Consider the following 19118-nt stretch of genomic DNA (forward strand, 5'->3'; position numbering starts at 1 on the left):
CAGTAGATCAGACAGCATCTGTGGTGCAAAATGATATTGATGCATTGGGTTGAGATCTTTCATGTGGACTGATAGTTCCTCCAGTAGTTTATTTTTAGCTTCACATTCCAGCATCTGCAGTATCTTACCTCAGTCTGAACTTCATTTTAAAATGATCTTAAGTCCCATGTTTAGATAATATACGGAAATACATGAAAAAATCAGTTGGATTTCTGTATTTGTTCAATATAGTTGAATAAGTAGTTCTTCAATTATCAATAAAAATAATTGGTAATTACTGAGAGTTCTAAGCTTAAGCGCATGGCATAAATGCAAAGCTGAATGAATCTATTTATATTGCCCATTTAATTAGGCCAGACTGTTGTGGACCCAAGTCTATACTCCAGACTCACCATCTCCAATACCCACTGATACAAATTTTTCTTGGATACAGAGGGCTGGATGAACTGATCCACCACACTTTACAGGTATCCAAGAAAAGCAAAGTAAGTTCAATGCTAAACATCTTTGGATTCAGTCTTCAGAATTCCCCGATAGCTGTTGACTGCTACCAAATACTACAAAACACTTCTCTGATAGTCAGAAGCACTTAAAATTATTCAGATTTTAATAACAAAAAAGAATGTAATTAAAACACATCAAACACCAATAAATAACAGTCAATTCACTAGATTAGGGTCACTATTCAGACACCAGCCCTCAGAGGCATAATATGAGAGTTATCTTCAGAGAAGTCACTGCTTTGCCACTTAGAGAGAGTCTGGTAACCAGTTGCTGGAACACACAATTCAGCCTGATATTCATGGGGTGATGCTTTGTTCAGTGACACTAGATGGCACTAAATAACAAGCAAACATTGATCTGTTGCAACTTACACTCAAGGTCATAAAATTTTCCAGGGCTTTCAGGCTAACTTCACTCCAACCAGATATGGCAGCAGGTGTATTTATAATTGGCAGGTCTATTAAGTTGCTAAATATGCCATATTCCTATCTGCAACTGCAATTATTTTTGGACTTAATAAATAGCACAAGATAAGTTTAGTAACTGGCTGAGGTAATATGACAAGCAAGCTAAAAACAAAGAGGGGCTATTAGAATAAGGATGATGCTCCTCGGATAGCTAGCCCTATGTGAAGGAACATGAAGGTGAACATATTTGGGAAAGTTATGGATTTGTCCCAGAATCTCCGACAATTAGCAAAAACTATTAGCAATGGACTGTTGTTGGTCCAGGTCCCACTCATCTTCACTAACAACTTCTGTTAAATCTGAAGTAGCCACTGAAGTTTTTAAGTTGGTAATAGAGCAGCAACTATTCATTGCAAGTCCGAAGTACTTACAAACAGTAGAAAAGGAAATTTTCTGATGGTTGCTCTCAGATATTTTATGTTGGTATTTAATGGTTTATGCACTTCTCTTCCATTTCCAAATGATTTAAATCAGTTACAATAACATGCAGCAGTGAAATCAATCATAAAACATTTAAAAATACTTAGACATTTTTTAAGACAGTAACTTCAGAATGAACAAATAGGATAGCAACAAGTGTACATGGAAGCTGGCATTTTTGCATGTATTCAGACAAATCTATAACTTAATTTTCCTTTGGCAATATTTCCGCAATGGTGTAATTGCAGTTTCAGGTTTGAATATGAAAGTTTTGCAAGTGTTTCCAAGTTCGATCAGTTCTATTGATGTTGTGTCTCCAGCAACAGGTAAACCTAAAAGCATTTTTTTTCTCCCAGATATTAAATGGAAATACTCTGTAGCTGTTCTTCAGACTAAAGAGCCTCAATACACAATTCATAATAGTGGAGGAGAATGAAAGTCGGCAGTCATGAGAAGAAAGGAGCATTAGAATTGGAATTTTTTTAAAGGAAGGATGAATATGGAATTCTTGAGGAGCAGGAGTCAAATAACAACATTTCTAGTCAAGCAATAAGCAGATTTTACATTCCACAACTCTGCATTCCTGATTTCAGCATCAAATCCACAAATGAAGGACTTTTTTTTAAGTGCAAAGAAATTCTATGAACTATTTATGTGGAATGGCAAAGCTTGCCTGGGGCTATTCAAAATGATGCAAAATTCTCATGCTTTCCCACAGCTTGTATGTGCAGTTCTCTCAGTAGTCAGAATTGCCTTGATTTTATACATTATGCACATTGTATGTAAATTAGCTGCAGATGCTATCCAAAGTTAATTATAATTGACAGACACACACAAAATGGAGGAACTCAGCAGGCCAGGCAGCATCTATGGAAAAAAAAGTACAGTTAACGTTTTAGGCCAAAATCCTTCGGAAGGACTGGAGAAAAAAAAAGCTAGGGAGTAGATTTGAAAGGTGGGGAGGGGAGAGAGAAACGGTAGGGGCCAGGTGAAACCTAGAGGGGGAGGGATGAAGCAAAGATTGGTGAAAGAGACAGAAGGCCATGGAAGAAAGAAGGGGGGGAGCACCAGAGGGAGGCAATGGGCCGGGGGTGCTGGAGGCCACCCAAATAGAATACATGGTGTTGTTCCTCCAACCTTATCCTGATAGTGGAGGAGGTCATGGATGGACATATCTGAATGGGAATGGGAAGTGGAATTAAAATGATTGGCCACTGGGAGATCCCGGTTTTTCTGGTGGACAGAGTGTAGATCCTTGGCGAAGCAGTCTCCCTATCTATGTTGGGTCTCACTGATATACAAGAGGCCATACCTAGGAAGGACTGTTTGAGGCCTTGAATGTTAGTGAGGGGGGGAGGTGTAGGTGTTGGTGTACCACTTGTTTTGCTTGCAAGGATAAATATCAGGAGGGAGATCAGTGGGGAGGGACGAATGGACAATAGAGTTTCATAGGGAGCGATCCCTGTGGAAAGCAGGAAGTTGGGGGGCAGGAGAGAGAGATGTGTTTGGTGATGGGATCCAGTTGGAGGTGGTGGAAGATTTGCAGAATTATGTGCTGGATGTGGAAGCGGGTGGGGTGGTTGGTGAGGACAAGAGGAACCCCATCCCTGGTAGCATGGCAGGAGGATGGGGTAAGAGCAGACGTGAAATGGAAGAGATGCCGTTGAGGGCAGCGTTGATGGTGGATGAAGGGGACCCGTTTCTTCGAAAAAGGAGGACATCTTCTTTGTTCTAGAATGAAAAGCCTCATCCTGAGAGAAGATGTGGCAGAGACAGAGGAATTGACAGAAGGGGATGGTATTTTTACAAGTAGCAGGGTGGGACGAGGTATAGTCCAGGTAGATGTGAGTGTCCGTTCGTTTATAATAGACATCGGTGGATAAGCTGTCTCCGGAGATAGAGACAGTGAGATCGAAAAAGGGAAGGGAAGTGTTGAAAATGGACCAACGGGAATTTGCAGGCTGGGTGGAAGTTGGAGGCAAAGTGGATGAAATCGACAAGTTCAGCATGGGTGCAGGAAGCAGCACCAATTCAGTCGTTGATGTAGCATAGGAAAAGTGCAGGACAGTCACCAGTATAGGTTTGTAACATAGACTGTTCCATGTAGCCGACAAACAGGCAGGCATAGCTGGGACCCATGCGAGTGCCCATGGCCACCCCTTTTGTTTGAAGGAACTGGAGAATGCAAAGGAGAAATAATTTAGATTGAGGACAAGTTCTGCTAGGCGGAGGAGAATGGTGGGAGGGGAACTGGTTGGTTCTGGTGTCCAGAAAGAAACAGAGAGCTTTGAGACCTTCCTGGTGGGGGACTGAATTGTACAGAGACTTGACATCTACAGTAAAAATAAGATGAGGCTTTTCATGCCTCATGAAAATGGGGGCCAGAGAACCTGAAATCCTTGAAAAGATCAAGAATGTGTGAGGTGTCACAGATGTAGGTGGGAACGGACTGAACTGGGGGGATAAAACAGAGTTGAGGTATGCAGATATGAGTTCAGTGGAGCAGGTACAAGCTGAAGCAATGTGTCTACCTGGACAAGCAGGTTTGTGGATTTTGGGTAAGAGGTAGAAACTTCTACCTGAACAAGCAATAATTGACAGACACAACATTCTTCCTATTACAGTCTCTTTGATTGATAATAACGTAAGCAAATGAATTTTATTGTTCTTGATACTGAACACCTTATAGAAAACTGACAGCAGTTATCTTTACTTTAGGCAAGTTTTTATTTAAGCACCATTATAAGTTTTTTCTCCTGTTTCAACATCCTTAAAAAAACAAACATTAAGATTCCAAAGACTTTATAAGAACAGCAACTAAACAAAAGCTGAGTAAAAACTTCATCCAGTAATATAACTTTTGACTTTCAATTAACTTGTACTACACATTAAAAATTTAGCAATTCAATATAACTGCACACAGTAAGTGAAGAATATTCATGAAGCACTACAGAACAGAAACAGGCCCTTGGGCCCATCTAGTCAATGCTGATCTGTTACTCTTCCTAGACCCATTGATTCACACTTGGACCACAGCCCTCCATACCACTCTCATCCATGTATTTATCCAAACTTCACTTAAATGTCACAACCAAGCCCACATCAATCAAACACGAGGAAATCTGCAGATGCTGGAAATTCAAGCAACACACAAAAGAAAAAGATAGTAAGAGATTTGAAAGTAGGAGGGGGAGGGGGAGATCTAAAATGATAAGAGAAAACAGGAGGGGGTGGGATGAAGCCAAGAACTGGAAAGGTGATTGGCAAAAGGGATACAAAGCTGGAGAAAGGAAAGGATCATGGGACGGGAGGCCAAGGGAGAAAGAAAGGGTGAGGGGAGCATCAGAGGGAGATGGAGAACAGGCAAAGAGCGATGGGCAGAGAGAGGAAAAAAAGGGAGGGGGAGAAAAATAAATAAATCAGGGATGGGGTAAGAAGGGGAGGAGGGGAATTAACGGAAGTTAGAAAAATCAGTGTTCACACCATCAGGTTGGAGGCTACCCAGATGGAATATAAGGTATTGTTCCTCCAACCTGAGTGTGGCTTCATCTTGACAGTAGAGGAGGCCATAGATAGACATATCAGAATGGGAATGTGACGTGGAATTAAAATGTGTGGCCACTGGGAGATCCTGCTTTCTCTGGCGGACCGAGCGTAGGTGTTCAGCGAAACGGTCTCCCAGTCTGCGTTGGGCCTCACCAATATATAAAAGGCCACACCGGGAGCACCGGACGCAGTATACCACACCAGCTGACTCACAGGTGAAGTGTCGCCTCACCTGGAAGGACTGTCTGGGGCCCTGAATGGTGGTGAGGGAGGAAGTGTAAGGGCAGGTGTAGCACTTGTTCCGCTTACAAGGATAAGTGCCAGGAGGGAGATCAGTGGGAAGGGATGGGGGGGGGGGGGAATGAATGGACAAGGGATCCCTGCAGAAAGCAGAAAGTGGGGGGGAGGGAAAGATGTGCTTGGTAGTGGGATCCTTGGAGGTGGTAGGTGAGGACAAGGAAAACCCTATTGGCAGGTGGATGGGGTGAGAGCAGATGTGTGTGAAATGAGAGAGATTTCATTGAGAGCAGAGTTGATGGTGGATGAAGGGAAGCCCCTTTGTTTAAAAAAGGAAGACATCTCCTTTGTCCTGGCATGAAAAGCCTCATCCTGAGAGCAGATGCGGCAGAGACGGAGGAATTGCCAGAAGGGAATGGCATTTTTGCAAGAGACAGGGTGAGAAGAGGAATAGTCCAGGTAGCTGTGAGAGTCAGTAGGCTTACAGTAGATAAGCTGTCTCCAGAGATGGAGACAGAAAGATCAAGAAAGGGGAAGGAGGTGTTGGAAATGGACCAGGTAAATTTGAGGGCACGGTGAAAGTTGGAGGCAAAGTTAATGAAGTCAACGATCTCACATGTGTGCAGGAGGCAGCACCAATGCAGTTGTCAATGTAGCGAAGAAAAAGAGGGGGACGGATACCTGTACAGACTTGGAACATGGACTGTTCCACAAAGCCAACAAAAAGGCAGGCGTAGCTGGGACCCATATGGGTGCCCATGGCTACACCTTTGGTTTGGAGGAAGTGGGAGGAGCCAAAGGAGAAATTATTGAGAGTAAGTACTAATTCCACTAGACGGAGGAGAGTGGTGGTAGAGGGGAACTGGTTAGGTCTGGAATCCAAAAAGAAGCGGAGAGCTTTGAGACTTTCCTGGTGGGGGATGGAGGTATATATCGACTGGATGTCCATGGTGAAAATAAGGCAGTGGGGACCAGGGAATCATTGAAAAAATTCAAAGCGTGAGAAGTGTCACGAACATAGGTGGGAAGGGATTGAACAAGGGGGGATAAAACAGTGTCAAGGTATGCCGAAATGAGTTCAGTGGGGCAGGAGCAAACTGAGACAATGGGTCTACCTGGACAGGCAGGTTTATGGATCTTGGGTAGGAGGTAGAAATGGGAAATGCAGGGTGCGGGAACTATGAGGTTGGTGGCAGTGGATGGCAGATCCCCAGAGCTGATAAGGTTGGTGATGTGTGGGAGACAGTGGTCTGGTGCTCCTTAGTGGGGTCATGATCGAGGGGTAAATAAAAGGAGGAATCGGCGAGTTGTCGCTGTGCCTTGGCAAGGTAGAGGTCAGTACACCAGACTACAACAGCGCCCCCCTTATCAGCTGGTTTTATAGTGAGGTTGGGATTGGTGTGGAGGGAGTGGAGAGCAGAGCGTTCGGAAGGAGTGAGGTTGGAGCTGGAACCAGGTGTGGTGAAGTCAAAATGGTTGATGTCCTGTCGGCAGTTAGGAATAAAGAGATCCAGAGCAGGCAGAAGACCAGAGCGGGGTGTCCATAAAGAGGATGAAGGTTGAAGATGGGAGAAGGGGTCATCGGTAGGGGTGGGAGAGTCCTTGCTGAAGAAGTAGGCTTGAAGGTGGAGCTGGCGGAGGAAGAGTTCAGCGTCATGGTGTAAGCGGAACTTGCTGAGGTGTGGGCGAAGGGGGACAAAGATGAGGCCCGTGCTGATGATAGAGCGCTCTGCCTCAGAGAGTTGAAGGTTGGAGGGGAATGATGGTGGTGTTGGTGGAGAGGGGAGGGTTGGGGTGAGAGGAAGATGGAGCCTCTGAGGGTCCAGAAATTGACGGTGGGATCTGAGGGAGAGGGGATTGAAGAGTGGTGGTGGGGGAAGGGGAGACGGGAGACACAATCGCAGCATGTGAAGTCCTGGCCCGGAGTTGAAGGCTGGAGTTGCAGTTGGAGGCTGCACAATCGCTTTGAAGGTGCCCACGGTCATTGGAACCTGCATTGATGGTGCTGGAGTCCGGGTTTTGAATCACCTCTGCTGGCAGCTCATACCACACTCCCACCACCCCAAACTCCCCTTAAATATTTCACCCTTCACCCTTAATTTATAACCTCTAGTTCTAGTCTCAATCAACCTCAATGGAAAAAAAGTCTGTTTGCATTTATCTTATCCATAATTCTGTATACAGTACCTCTATGAAATCTCCTTTTATTCTCCTACGCTCCAGGGAATAAGCTCCTAATCTTGTCAACGTTTTCCGATAACTTAGGTTCCCAGGTCTCAACAACATTCTTGTAAATTTTCTCTGTACTCTTTCAATCTTATTATCTTTCCTGCACAGAATACTCAAAATTTGGCCTCACAAATGTATACAATTTCAAAACATCTCAATTTATGTATTCAATCCCCTGACTTATGAAGGCCAATGTGCCAAAAGCTCTCTTTACTACCCTATCTATCTGTGACACCATTTGTAATCCCAGATCCTTTTGATTTACCGTACTCCTCTGTGTAAGTCCCACTCTGGTTTGTCCTCCCAAGGTGCAACACCCTTCGGCCCTTTTTCCAGCTGGTCCAGATTCTGCTGTAAGCTTTTGATAGTCTCCCTTGCTGTCCACTATTCCCCCAATCTTGGTGTCATCTGCAAATTTGCTCATTTAGTTTACCAATTTATTATCTGAATCATACTTCTGCCGGGGCCCCTACAATTTCTGCACTAGCCTCCCACAAGGACCAAAAGAACACCTCGTTATGCCTGGGGACTTAACCACCCTAACCTGCCCCAGGACAGCAAATACCTCATCTTTTGTAACCTGCATACAGTCCTTAACCTCACTATTGTTTTGCTTCAGCTTCCATCTCATGAATAAATTTAGAAGCAAAAATTCAATTTAATATCTCCTTCATCTTTTTCAACTCTGAGCATCAATGGCCATGCTGATCTTCAAGTGGACCAACTTTTTACCTTGTCTGCTACTGCAACCTCATACTTTCCTTTAGTTCTCCTGATTTTCCTCTTAAGTGCTCTCTTGCATTTCTTATACTCAACTACCTCATTTTGTTCCTTGCTGCCTATACCCTGCTAGGCATCTCCGTCTTGTTTTAAACAAGGGCCTCAATATCCTTTGAAAACCAATGTTACCTCAACCTGTTAGACTTGCCTTTTATTCTAAAAGGAAGATACAAACTCTGTACCCTCATGTTTGAAGGCCTCCCACTTGCCGGAAAAAAAAAACTTATCCCAGATCCTTTCTGATGGCATCAAAGTTGGCCTTCCTTCAATTTAGAACCTCAATCCGAGGACCAGTCCTATCCTTCTCTTGAAACTAATGAAATTATGATCACTAGATTCAAAGTTTCCCCTACACACACCTCTGTCACCTGTCCTGTCTTTCTCCCCAATAGGAGATCCAGAATCACACTCTCTCTAGCTGGGATCTCTACATACTTATTAAAGAGAATTTCCTGAAAACGTTTGACAAACTTTATCCCATTCAGTCTTTTTACAGTATGGGAATCAGTCAGTATGTAAAAAGTTAAAATCACCTTAGTTTTCTTGCAACTATCTGCAATCTCTACAAATTTGCTCCTCCAAATCTTGCTTACTACTGGGAGATCTATAATATAATCCCCAGTAATGTGGTCATCCTTTTTTTATTCCTCAATTCCACCCACATAACCCCAGTCAATGAGCTCCCTGGTTTGTCCTGTCTGAGCACTGCTGGGACCTTTTTCCTTTTCCCTGACTGGCAAAGCTAATCCTCCTCCTTTAAAACTGTCAGGTCTAAAGCAACAGAACCCCTGTTCTTCCTGCAACCAAGTGCCATGAATGGCTATAATATAATAATTCCACATGCTGCTCTATCCTCTAAGAGCATCTGCCTTACCTACAATACTCCATACATTGAAATACACGTGACTCAGGACACAAGTACACCACATTCAACCTTTTGGTTCCTGTCCTTGTATGAGACTTGACAGCTACTTTCCCCACAATCACTCCATGAGCTACCATAGGACCTAGGAGCAGAATTAGGCCATTTAGCCCATTAAGAGTGCTCCACTATTCCATTATGGCTGATTTATTTTCCCTCTCAAACACATCCTCCTACCTTCTCCACATAACCTTTGACACCCTGATTAATTAACCTATCAACCTCTGCCTTAAATATACCCAATGACTTGGCTTGCACAGCCATCTGTGGCAAAGAATTCCAAACATTCACCACCCTCTGGCTAAAGAAATGTTTCCTCACCTGTTCTAAATGGATATCCCTCAATTCTGACACTGTCCCCCACTATAGGAAACATCCTCTCTACATCGACTCTATCCAGACCTCATGATATTTGATAGGTTTAAATGATATCCCCCTCATTCTTCTAAGCTTCAGTGAGTACATGGCCCAGAGCCATTAAATGCTCCCTATATGTTAACCTTTTCATTCCTGGGACCATAGCTCTGAACCTCCTCTGATTCTCTCCAATGCCGACATATCCTTTCATTGATAAGGGGCCCAAAACTGCTCACAATACCTCAAGTGTGGTCTAACCAATGCCTTATAAAGTCTCAGCATTACATCCTTATTTTTGTCCTTGCCTTGGCACTAAGGTTCCCATTCCAATCCCACTCTAATTTAAACCCTCAGAGCAACATTAGCTAGCCTTCCTGCTTGGATATTAGTCCCCCTCCAATTCAGATGCAGGCTACCCTGATTACAAGACTGTACAAAAGTCATAGGCACCCTAGATTTTTAATATAAATTTTATTTTAGATGTTTACTTTTTGTCTTCTGTATTAGTGTGTCAGCAGAAAACAAATTTTAGATTTCCAAACATGCATTTTCCAAAAGATTAAATGTTAAGAGATTTTTTTGTATTTCATTAAAGAAAGAAACATTTTAAGTAATCAACAACTTTTCAAATAAAAACAATCACTTTGTAGGCATATAACTCAGTGCATCATTAAACAAAGATAACAACCATCAAACAGGAATGATCAAGGGCATAATGAGTTTACTGAACTAAACTGAATAACTGAAAGAGAAAAGGGTGTAGAAGGAATCAAACTGGGCAAAGGATAACCAAACTAAAAGGTGAGGCTGTGGCAGATGTGACAGCTTAACCTTCAAATCGTTAATTCTTACACAATGGCAAGAGTGAGCATAGCAAAAAGAAACAAGGTGGTCATGCTGCATCAGCAAGGTCTTGCCCAATCAGAAATTTTGTGGGAGACAGGAGTTTCAAGATGTGCTGTCCAAGCTCTTCCGAAGAAACACACACAAACAGGCACGACAGAGGACCAGAAATGCAGTGCCAGTCACAGAAACCGAGGGCATCAGACAAGAGATACATTAAACTGATATCTTTTCTAAATTTGAAGAAGTCCAGCACTGCTATCAGCTCAGAACGCAGAAACCACTGGAACCCAAGTACACCCCTCTACAGTTCAGAGAGGTCTTGTCAGAAGTGGTCTTCATGGAAAAATTGATGCCAAAAAGCCATTCCACTGAAGTGGAAAAAAGCCAAAAGACTTACCTCAGCACAAAAACACAAGGACTGGGATGCTGAACAATGGCAGCAAGTGCTCTGGCTCGAAAAGTCAAAATATGAAACTTCTGGTTCAAAAGGGAAGCAATTTGTTCATAGAAGAGCTGGGGAGCACTACATGGATGAGTGTCTGCAGCCAACTGTAAAGACCAGTGGAGGTTCCCTGCAGGTTTGGGGTTCTATTTCTGCAAATGCAGTTGGTGATCTGGTCAGAATTAATGGAATCTTCAGTACTGAGAAGTACAAGCAGATTCTCATCCATCACACAATACCATCAGGGAGGTGTCTGATTGGTCCCAACTTCATTTTTCATCAGGACAATTGCCTCAAATGCACGGCCAAGGACATAAAGAACTATTTTCAGCAAAAAGAACAAGGAGTTCTGCAACAGATGGTATGGCCTCCACAGCGCCCTAATCTTATCATTGAGGCTGTCTGGGATTACCTAGAGAGACAGAAGCAAGTGACACAGCAGCAAGCGAGACAGCCAAATTCTGCAGAACCATGGCAAGTTCTCCACAACGTTTGGAAGAACCTAACAATCGATTTTCTCACAAAACCATGACAGTGTATCTAAGAGAACTGATGCAGTTTTAAAAGCAAAGAGTAGTCACACCAAATATTGATTTGATTTATTTTTTAACTGTTTGCTGCTCTTTATAGTTTTTTTGATATTTAGAAACTTTTCATTTAACTTTGAAAGCATCTTTGCTTTACAGAATTTTTGTTACATGTGCCCAAGAATTTTGCACAGTACTATATATAGATCCTTGTATCTTCCTAGTATTTATTTCTGCTCAATAGAGAAATAGCTTTGTATTTCTAGCCTCATTAGCATGTGGCACAGGAAGCAATCTTGAGATCACCAGGATTGAATGGAAACAAATTTACTAAAGACACTCATTAAAAAAAATGACTGGATTGATCTGTATTTCAGGTCGTCACAAATTGTATTCCTGAACTGCGAGCCAATCTCAATGGGAATTGTATTTGAAGTTATGGTGCTAATGCTTCTTGGGAAGATGGGTTGGGTAAGGAAATCAGAACTCCAATCCCTGATTAATATTTATACATTGCTGCTAGAAACTACTGGATATAGACATCATGTGAAGGCAGGATATCAGTTATCTGCAAAGATTCCACGGTTTAATATTCTGTGGGCATTCACTATTTGGATCCTCATTTGAAGGCAAGATAGAATCCAAAACTAGGTTCTTTACATTCAGAACATGCAGAAAATAAAGAGGATGAAATTATTTAAAAACACCATTCAATGGAACAAAAATTAATAAAAAGCTACTATCAAGAACAGATAGAGGAGACTACTTACACGCTGAGCAGTCTGTAGTTCATCTTTTAGTGAATTAATTTCCTGTTTTAGGTACTGAATTTCTGATTCCTTGACCCTCAGCAATACCTGAACAGAACAAAGATAACATATGTAATATTTCAGTAAAAATTACAAAGCAAAATAAATGGAATGCTTTTACAATTGAGAAGGCATTGTGCTAAATCAATACTAAGATTTAAAATTTCTTATTTCATACTACAGTCGGCACTCCTAGTCCACGGAGTGGTCCCAGAACCAATCCCCCGTGGATACCAAAAAACGCAGATGCTCAAATCAGTGGACTTTAGGACCCAGCGGAGAACTGGAGCTTATTTAACCTGTCTCAGTGTGGTGCACATCCTTCCGTATACCTTAAATCATCTCCCTATACTTATAGTACCTAATACAATGTAAATGCTATGTAAATAGTTGTTATACTGTATTCAAAGGCAACACGAGTGAATCTGCAGATGCTGGAAATAAATAAAAAACACAAAATGCTGGCAGAACTCAGCAGGCCAGACAGCATCTATGGGAGGAGGCAATAATGACGTTTTGGGCTGAAACCCTTCATCAGGAGTGAAGTAACATGGGATAGTCGCGGGGGGATAAGAAGTGGGGGGAGGGATAAAGTAGAGAGCTGGGAAGTGATAGGCTGGAGAGAAATGGGCTAGGAGAGGTGGAGAATTATGGGAAATAAAAGAGAAAGAAAGGTAGGGCTGGGGGGAGAAATTATAGTGAGGGAGGAAAAAGAGACAGAAAGAGAACCAGACTAAAATAATAGATAGGGATGGGGGTAAGGGTGGGGGGCAGGTGTATCAACGGAGGTCAGTGAGTTGGATGTTCATGCCGGCAGGAAGGAGGCTACCTAGGCGGGAGATACTATAAGGCAGGTTATACTGTATTGTTTAGGGAATAACGACAAGAAAAAAAATCTGTACATGCTCAAACAACAAGAGCTGGAGAGAGAACTTCCGGGTTTTCCCGATCCGTGGTTGGTTGAATCCGCGCATGCAGAACCCGCGGAAAGGAGGGCCGACTGTGCATTACAGTAACAAATAAATGCTTCCATTCATCATCAAAATGTGAACTGCGCTTTATTTAATAAAATTCTATTTAAAAGCTTACTTTTCAACTGATCTGTTCACTTCATCTAAAGCATGACCTCTTGTTCCCCAATGTTTCCTATACTGCTGGTCCCGCTCTACCATTTTATGTCTCAACTAAACACAAGAAAAATAGTATCGCATAACTCTGAGAATCCCAAGGCTCACCTTTCCTAAGTGGGAGTTAGTAAGTGTTGCAGTCTAGTATAATTAAAATCCTAACCAGGAACAAACCTAGGATTGGCTTATATCTAATGTTAACATGTATACTTACCTCTAGTTCATATACTTCCTTGCCTTGTGATAAAGTAGTAGCATCACCTCCCTTGTCACTGGTCATCATTGTCCTTAACCGTGTTATCTCTGCAGCTAAACGATTATTCAGCTCCTGTTAGGAACAATAAAGCTCAATAAGACACACAATGCTACATGCTCAATATCTTCTTTAACAGATATTTATCAGTCAAAATAATGGGGGAAGACAGTGGGACGGGGTGGGAGAGAGAGAGCTGGAGGGAGAAAGGGAGGATGTTGACTAAATATTAATTATAGGACAATGAATTTACTTTCTGTGTAGTTAGGTGACAAATGAAAAACAAGTTTGTTAAGTCTCAGAACAAATTCAATGAGGCAAATGACCTCACCTTGTTCCTATTATTTACATATCAGCACTAAAATTTTACCGAATACTTTAGCAGTGGCATATTCTTCTCATATGATTGCTGTATTATGGGATGGAGCAAGACACATCATACCTGGTTATGTGCATTTAGTTCTTGATTTTCACGCTGGCATTGTCTTAATGCCTGCCGTTCTGCTTCCAGAGCTTGAGCTAAGTGTGCATTTTCTAGACACTTCTGTGAATACTGTTCAGAAAGGACTTCAATTTCTCGATGCAATGATGCCAACTCTTCACTGTTAAACAAATTTGAAATAATTCATTGCGCCTATTCTGCATGTATACATTTAATCTTTAACCTTATTAATTAATTGCATTTCAGAATTGAAGCATTCTGCATAATCAACTATAATGAGTGGGAGTCTTTCCTTTCTATTGCAATAAAAAGCATTTAGTTGCTTCAGTTAGGCTTGGGTAGTTGGAAAAGTGACATGGCGAGTAGAGATGGGCAGGACTATGTAGTAGGAAGCTGGATGTACTGCAAAACATTTTCTCAATTGTGTACCTTATATATGTATTAGATGTCAGATTATCTTTCCCAAAATTAAGTTGGGTTATGCTATTACAGAAATACAAGCGTCAATCTGAATTTCTATGCTCTCCTAATTTCTCAATGGAGATTGCAGAAAAGGTAGAGTTCTTTCCCATTTTACCACTGAGTACTCAAATGTGAATTTACAGTAGAATAACTTATCACATGACTCTAAACAAAATTCAACCCGAGGATTTTTTTTTGATTGGGAGCAACATTTCACAGTAAAAGATTTGTCACGTTGGTGACGCAAGAGATTGCAGATGCTGGGACTTGGAACAGAAACAAAATGCTGAGGAACTCAGCAGGTCAAGCAGCATCTGGGGAGAAAAGGACATTCCAAGGCAAGATCCTGTATCAACCCTGGACTATTTAGTTATCATCAGTTATTGTGGTAACTAAACAGTCCTTTAAGATCTAGAATGATTTACTTCCACACCAGCTTTATTGATTTTGAGTTGGGAATTACGGACTTTTCCACAGATGGGGTATTTGTGAGGAGGTTTACACAAGGTTTTCATGTCCTTCCAATGTACATCTGAGGTTCTCACTGTTTTTCCTTCAGAGATAGGACAGAGATTTTAGATTCATGGTTGAAAAATGCACTGTAATTATCTAAATGGCTGGATAACTTATTTCTGGGCCTTGGGTATTATCTTTCTGGAATTGCCTGCTTCTAACCACCTTTTCCATCCTCTTTATAGAGAAAAATCTGGAACTTGTCTGGTACCTTCCAATGACATCATGGTGAGTTCCAAACCCTCTTACTGATAATGCAGACAATTAGAAATGCATGCTTTGAATTAGAGGATTGCAAGGATTAGCAAATGTCCTATAAACTAGTGGTGTATTGGGCTACATTAATAGTACAAGGAAAAATGATAAAATAACCTAAATAATCTTAATCTATGGCAAAAAGAATGCATTATATTTAATACTGTTTAAACTGATTCTAAATAATTGCAGTCTTGGCCTGAAATGTTGACTTTTAATTTCTTTCTATGCCGAGGGACTTGCTGAGTTTCTCTAGCATTTTGTGTGTGTTACTCTGAGTTTCCAGAAACTGCATAATCTCTTGTGTTAATGTTTGCAATTGATTTTAACACATTTATTTTCAGTATTGTAAAAATTTTACCATTGATTTCAAGCTTGCTATTAAGGCCACTACCCAAAATGCATCAAAATGCTGTTTTAAACCTACTGCTAAAGCAGATGTAAATTTATTCATTCTTTCATTATTTTAGTTATAACTTGCATAAGATTTAGTAATTTAATAGTTTGTATCTTTTTTAATTAGTTTTTTAATACATTTTCTACATAGCTACAGATAAAAAACCCCAAATCAAAATGAAGAACATTAATACAGTGCAAAAATAAACATACAATAATATGATACAAAAAAAATTATTGAGAAAGCACCCAAATTGAAGACATGTAAAATTAGTATCCTCCCCAAGCACCGCAACAAAAAAAACTCCAGACCAACCGCAACACAATATAGAGAATATAAATCAGGACAATCAAATCCCCAAAACTGTACATACACTTAGCTACAGAAGATATTCATGCCTACTACCAAAAAAAGGAGCTAAAAGCAAGGGACCGAAAAAAAACCCTAGTCAAGAGGAAGGTTATGAAAGTACTCAATAAAAGGTCCCCATACCTTATGGAACTTTAAATCCGAATTGAGAACTGAATAATGAATTTTTTCAAGGTCTAAGCAGGCCATAATATCGTTAAGCCATTGAGCATGCGTGGGCGGGGCAACATCTCTCCATCTAAGGAGGCTTAAACGTCTAGCCAGGAGAGAGGCAAAAGATAATATTCGACACTTAGTCGAACTCAGACGTAAATCTGTCTCACCCCAGAAACCGAACAAAGCAATTAAAGGGTTAGGTTCTAGGTGGTGATTCAGAATATGCGATAATGTTATGAAGACATCTTTCCAAAATTTCTCCAAGCTCAAAGCCAGTACATATGAATAAGAGAGGCCTCGCCCCTTTTGCATTTATCACAAAGCGGACTGATGTTAGGGTAGAATCGAGATAATTTAGATTTAGACATATGGGCTCTATGAACAATCTTAAACTGTAAAAGGCAATGGCGAGCGCAAAGAGAGGTTGAATTAACCGATTTGAGAATCGAGTCCCAAGTCTCATCAGATAAGGAGGTATTTAAATCATGCTCCCATGCCATTTTAATTTTATCCACAGGGGCACGTCATAAGGCTGCTAATTTATCACGAATAAATGATATTAAACCTTTACCTAGTGGATTAATAGAAAGAAATAAGTCCATAACATTTTTCTCAGGCATTTCAGGGAAGTTAGGAATTAAAGGAGTAATAAAGTGTCTAATTTGGAGATATGTAAAAAAATGAGCATTAGGCAGATTGAACTTAGCAGAGAGCTGTTGAAAAGAAGCGAAGCGATTATCAATAAAAAGATCTTCAAAATGTCTAATGCCCTTCCTATACCAATCATGGAATGCTGAGTCATACGTAGTAGGTAAAAAGAGGTGATTATGTAAGATAGGGCTGGAAAAGGAAAAACCATGGAAACCATAGCATTTCCTAAACTGAGCCCATATACGCAGAGTGTGTCTAACAAGAGGATTAACTATTAATCTGGACAAACTGCTAGGGAGTACAGAGCCAAGAAGTGCAGAGATAGATAATTCTTTAGTGGAGCTCAACTCCATTGCCACCCAATTAGGGCACTCGGGTTGACCATGAAAGAAAGACCAAAAGGTAGCACAACGTATATTGGCTGCCCAATAATATAAACGAAAGTTAGGTAAAGCCATGCCCCCCTCTTTATTAGATTTTTGGAGATAACCTTTATTAATTCTAGAGCGCTTATTCTTCCACAGATATGACAAAATAATAGTCTAAGGAATCAAAAAAAGATTTAGGAATAAAAATTGGGATTGATTGAAATAAATATAAAAGTTTAGGGAGAACATACATTTTAACAACATTAATACGACCTACCAAAGACATAGAAAGAGGTGACCATTGTAACAGACTCTGTTTAATAGTATATGAAAGATTGGCAAAATTTTCACGAAAAAGATCTTTAAACATCCTTGTGACTGTAATCCCAAGATAAGTAAATTGATTATGAACTACTTTAAAAGGGAGATCACGAAATGTTAATTCTTGTGCTTCTTTATTAATTGGGAAAAGTTTGCTCTTATGTAAATTAAGTTTATCCAGAGAGCTGGCTAAACTGGTCAAGAAGTGAAAACATTGGAGGTAAGGATGTAGACGGATTTGAAAGAAAGAGTAACAAGTCATCGGCATAAAGAGAAACTTTATGCTCAACACCCCCTCTCCAAATCCCGGTCAGTTCAGGACAATTTCGAAATGTTATCGCCGAGGGTTCTATAGCCAAATCAAAGAGAAAGGGACTTAAAGGGCATCCCTGACAGGTGCCACGTTTGAGGTCAAATAACTGGGATTTCTGAAAATTAGTTAAAACAGAGGCAGTAGGACACAAATACAGCAATTTGATCCAAGAGATAAAACATTGACCGAAGTCAAATTTTTCTAAAACTGCAAAAAGGTAGTTCCACTCTATACGATCAAATGCTTTCTCCGCATCGAGGGAAATAACACATTCAGGAATCCCAGTTGGAGGTGAATATAAAATGTTAAATAAGCGTCGCATGTTAAAAAAAGGGAGACGGTTTTTAATAAAACCAGTTCGATCATCAGAAATAATAGAGGGGATAACAGTTTCTAATCTATAAGCCAAAACTTTGGCCAAGATTTTAACATCAACATTAAGCAAAGAAATCGGCCTATACGAGGAACACTCTGTTGGGTCTTTACCCTTTTTTAATAAAAGAATAATAGATGCCTCATTAAAGGAGGGTGGCAATTGGCCATATTTAAACGAGTCAGATAGTACTGAGAGTAACTGAGGAGAGAGAAGTGAAGAGAATGATTTATAAAATTCTACGGGGAACCCATCAGGTCCAGGAGATTTCCCTGAGGACAATGCAGAAATTACCAAAGATATTTCTTCTGTTGATATAGGCGCATTAAGTTTGGCTTTAAAATCAGATGAAAGCGAAGGAATATTCAGATTATTTAAAAAATGATCAACAGAGATATTGTCATTCAAAGATTCAGAGGAATAAAGTCGAGAGTAGAAATTTTTAATTGCGTCATTGATTTCTAGGTGATCCAATGTAAAGTCTCCATTCTCCTTCCGGATCTTTGTAATATGTTGTTTAGCTTTGGAACGCCTCAACTGATCGGCTAGAAATTTACCAGATTTGTCGCCATGGATATAAAAGCGACTATTACTTTCAAGAAGTTGGCGTTCGACAGGTTGAGAAGACAGGAGGTTAAATTTAGCTTGAAGTTCTACACGCTTCTTGTATAGTTCAGGGTTCTTAGTTTGAGCATACAGTTGATCCAAATCTTTAATCTGATTAATGAGGTCTAATCCATCTGCACAGGACTTTCTATTAAGATTTGCTGTATAGGAGATTATTTGGCCCCTCAAATATGCTTTCTTGGCATCCCAGACAATCTGGGATGACACTTCAGGTGATGTATTGGTGTTAAAATAAAAGGTTATCTGATCCTTAATAAATTTTAGAAAATCATCATCCGATAATAAAGTCGAGTCAAACCGCCAGTGTTTATTCCTCTGAGGGAGACCAGGAAAATTTAAAGACAGAGTAATTGGGGCATGGTCAGAAATCAGTATACTCTGATAGTCGCAAGAATAGACAAATGG

General features: G+C 40.7%; 1 protein-coding gene across 5 annotated transcripts in view; it reads right to left on the reverse strand.

Annotated features, from left to right (window-relative positions):
- The window catches only part of LOC140714546 (uncharacterized), a 441169-nt gene that overhangs the window by 29238 nt on the left and 392813 nt on the right, over positions 1 to 19118 (reverse strand). For all 5 annotated transcript variants that reach the window (XM_073025825.1, XM_073025824.1, XM_073025827.1 and 2 more), the window contains 3 exons: positions 13909 to 14068; positions 13428 to 13541; positions 12048 to 12134 (listed from right to left, as the gene is read on the reverse strand). In XM_073025825.1, the coding sequence (XP_072881926.1) occupies positions 12048 to 12134; positions 13428 to 13541; positions 13909 to 14068 (361 nt within the window). The remainder of the gene's footprint in view (positions 1 to 12047; positions 12135 to 13427; positions 13542 to 13908; positions 14069 to 19118) is intronic.

This window comes from Hemitrygon akajei, chromosome 22 (genome assembly GCF_048418815.1).
Source record: "Hemitrygon akajei chromosome 22, sHemAka1.3, whole genome shotgun sequence".
Taxonomy (NCBI): Eukaryota; Metazoa; Chordata; class Chondrichthyes; order Myliobatiformes; family Dasyatidae; genus Hemitrygon; species Hemitrygon akajei.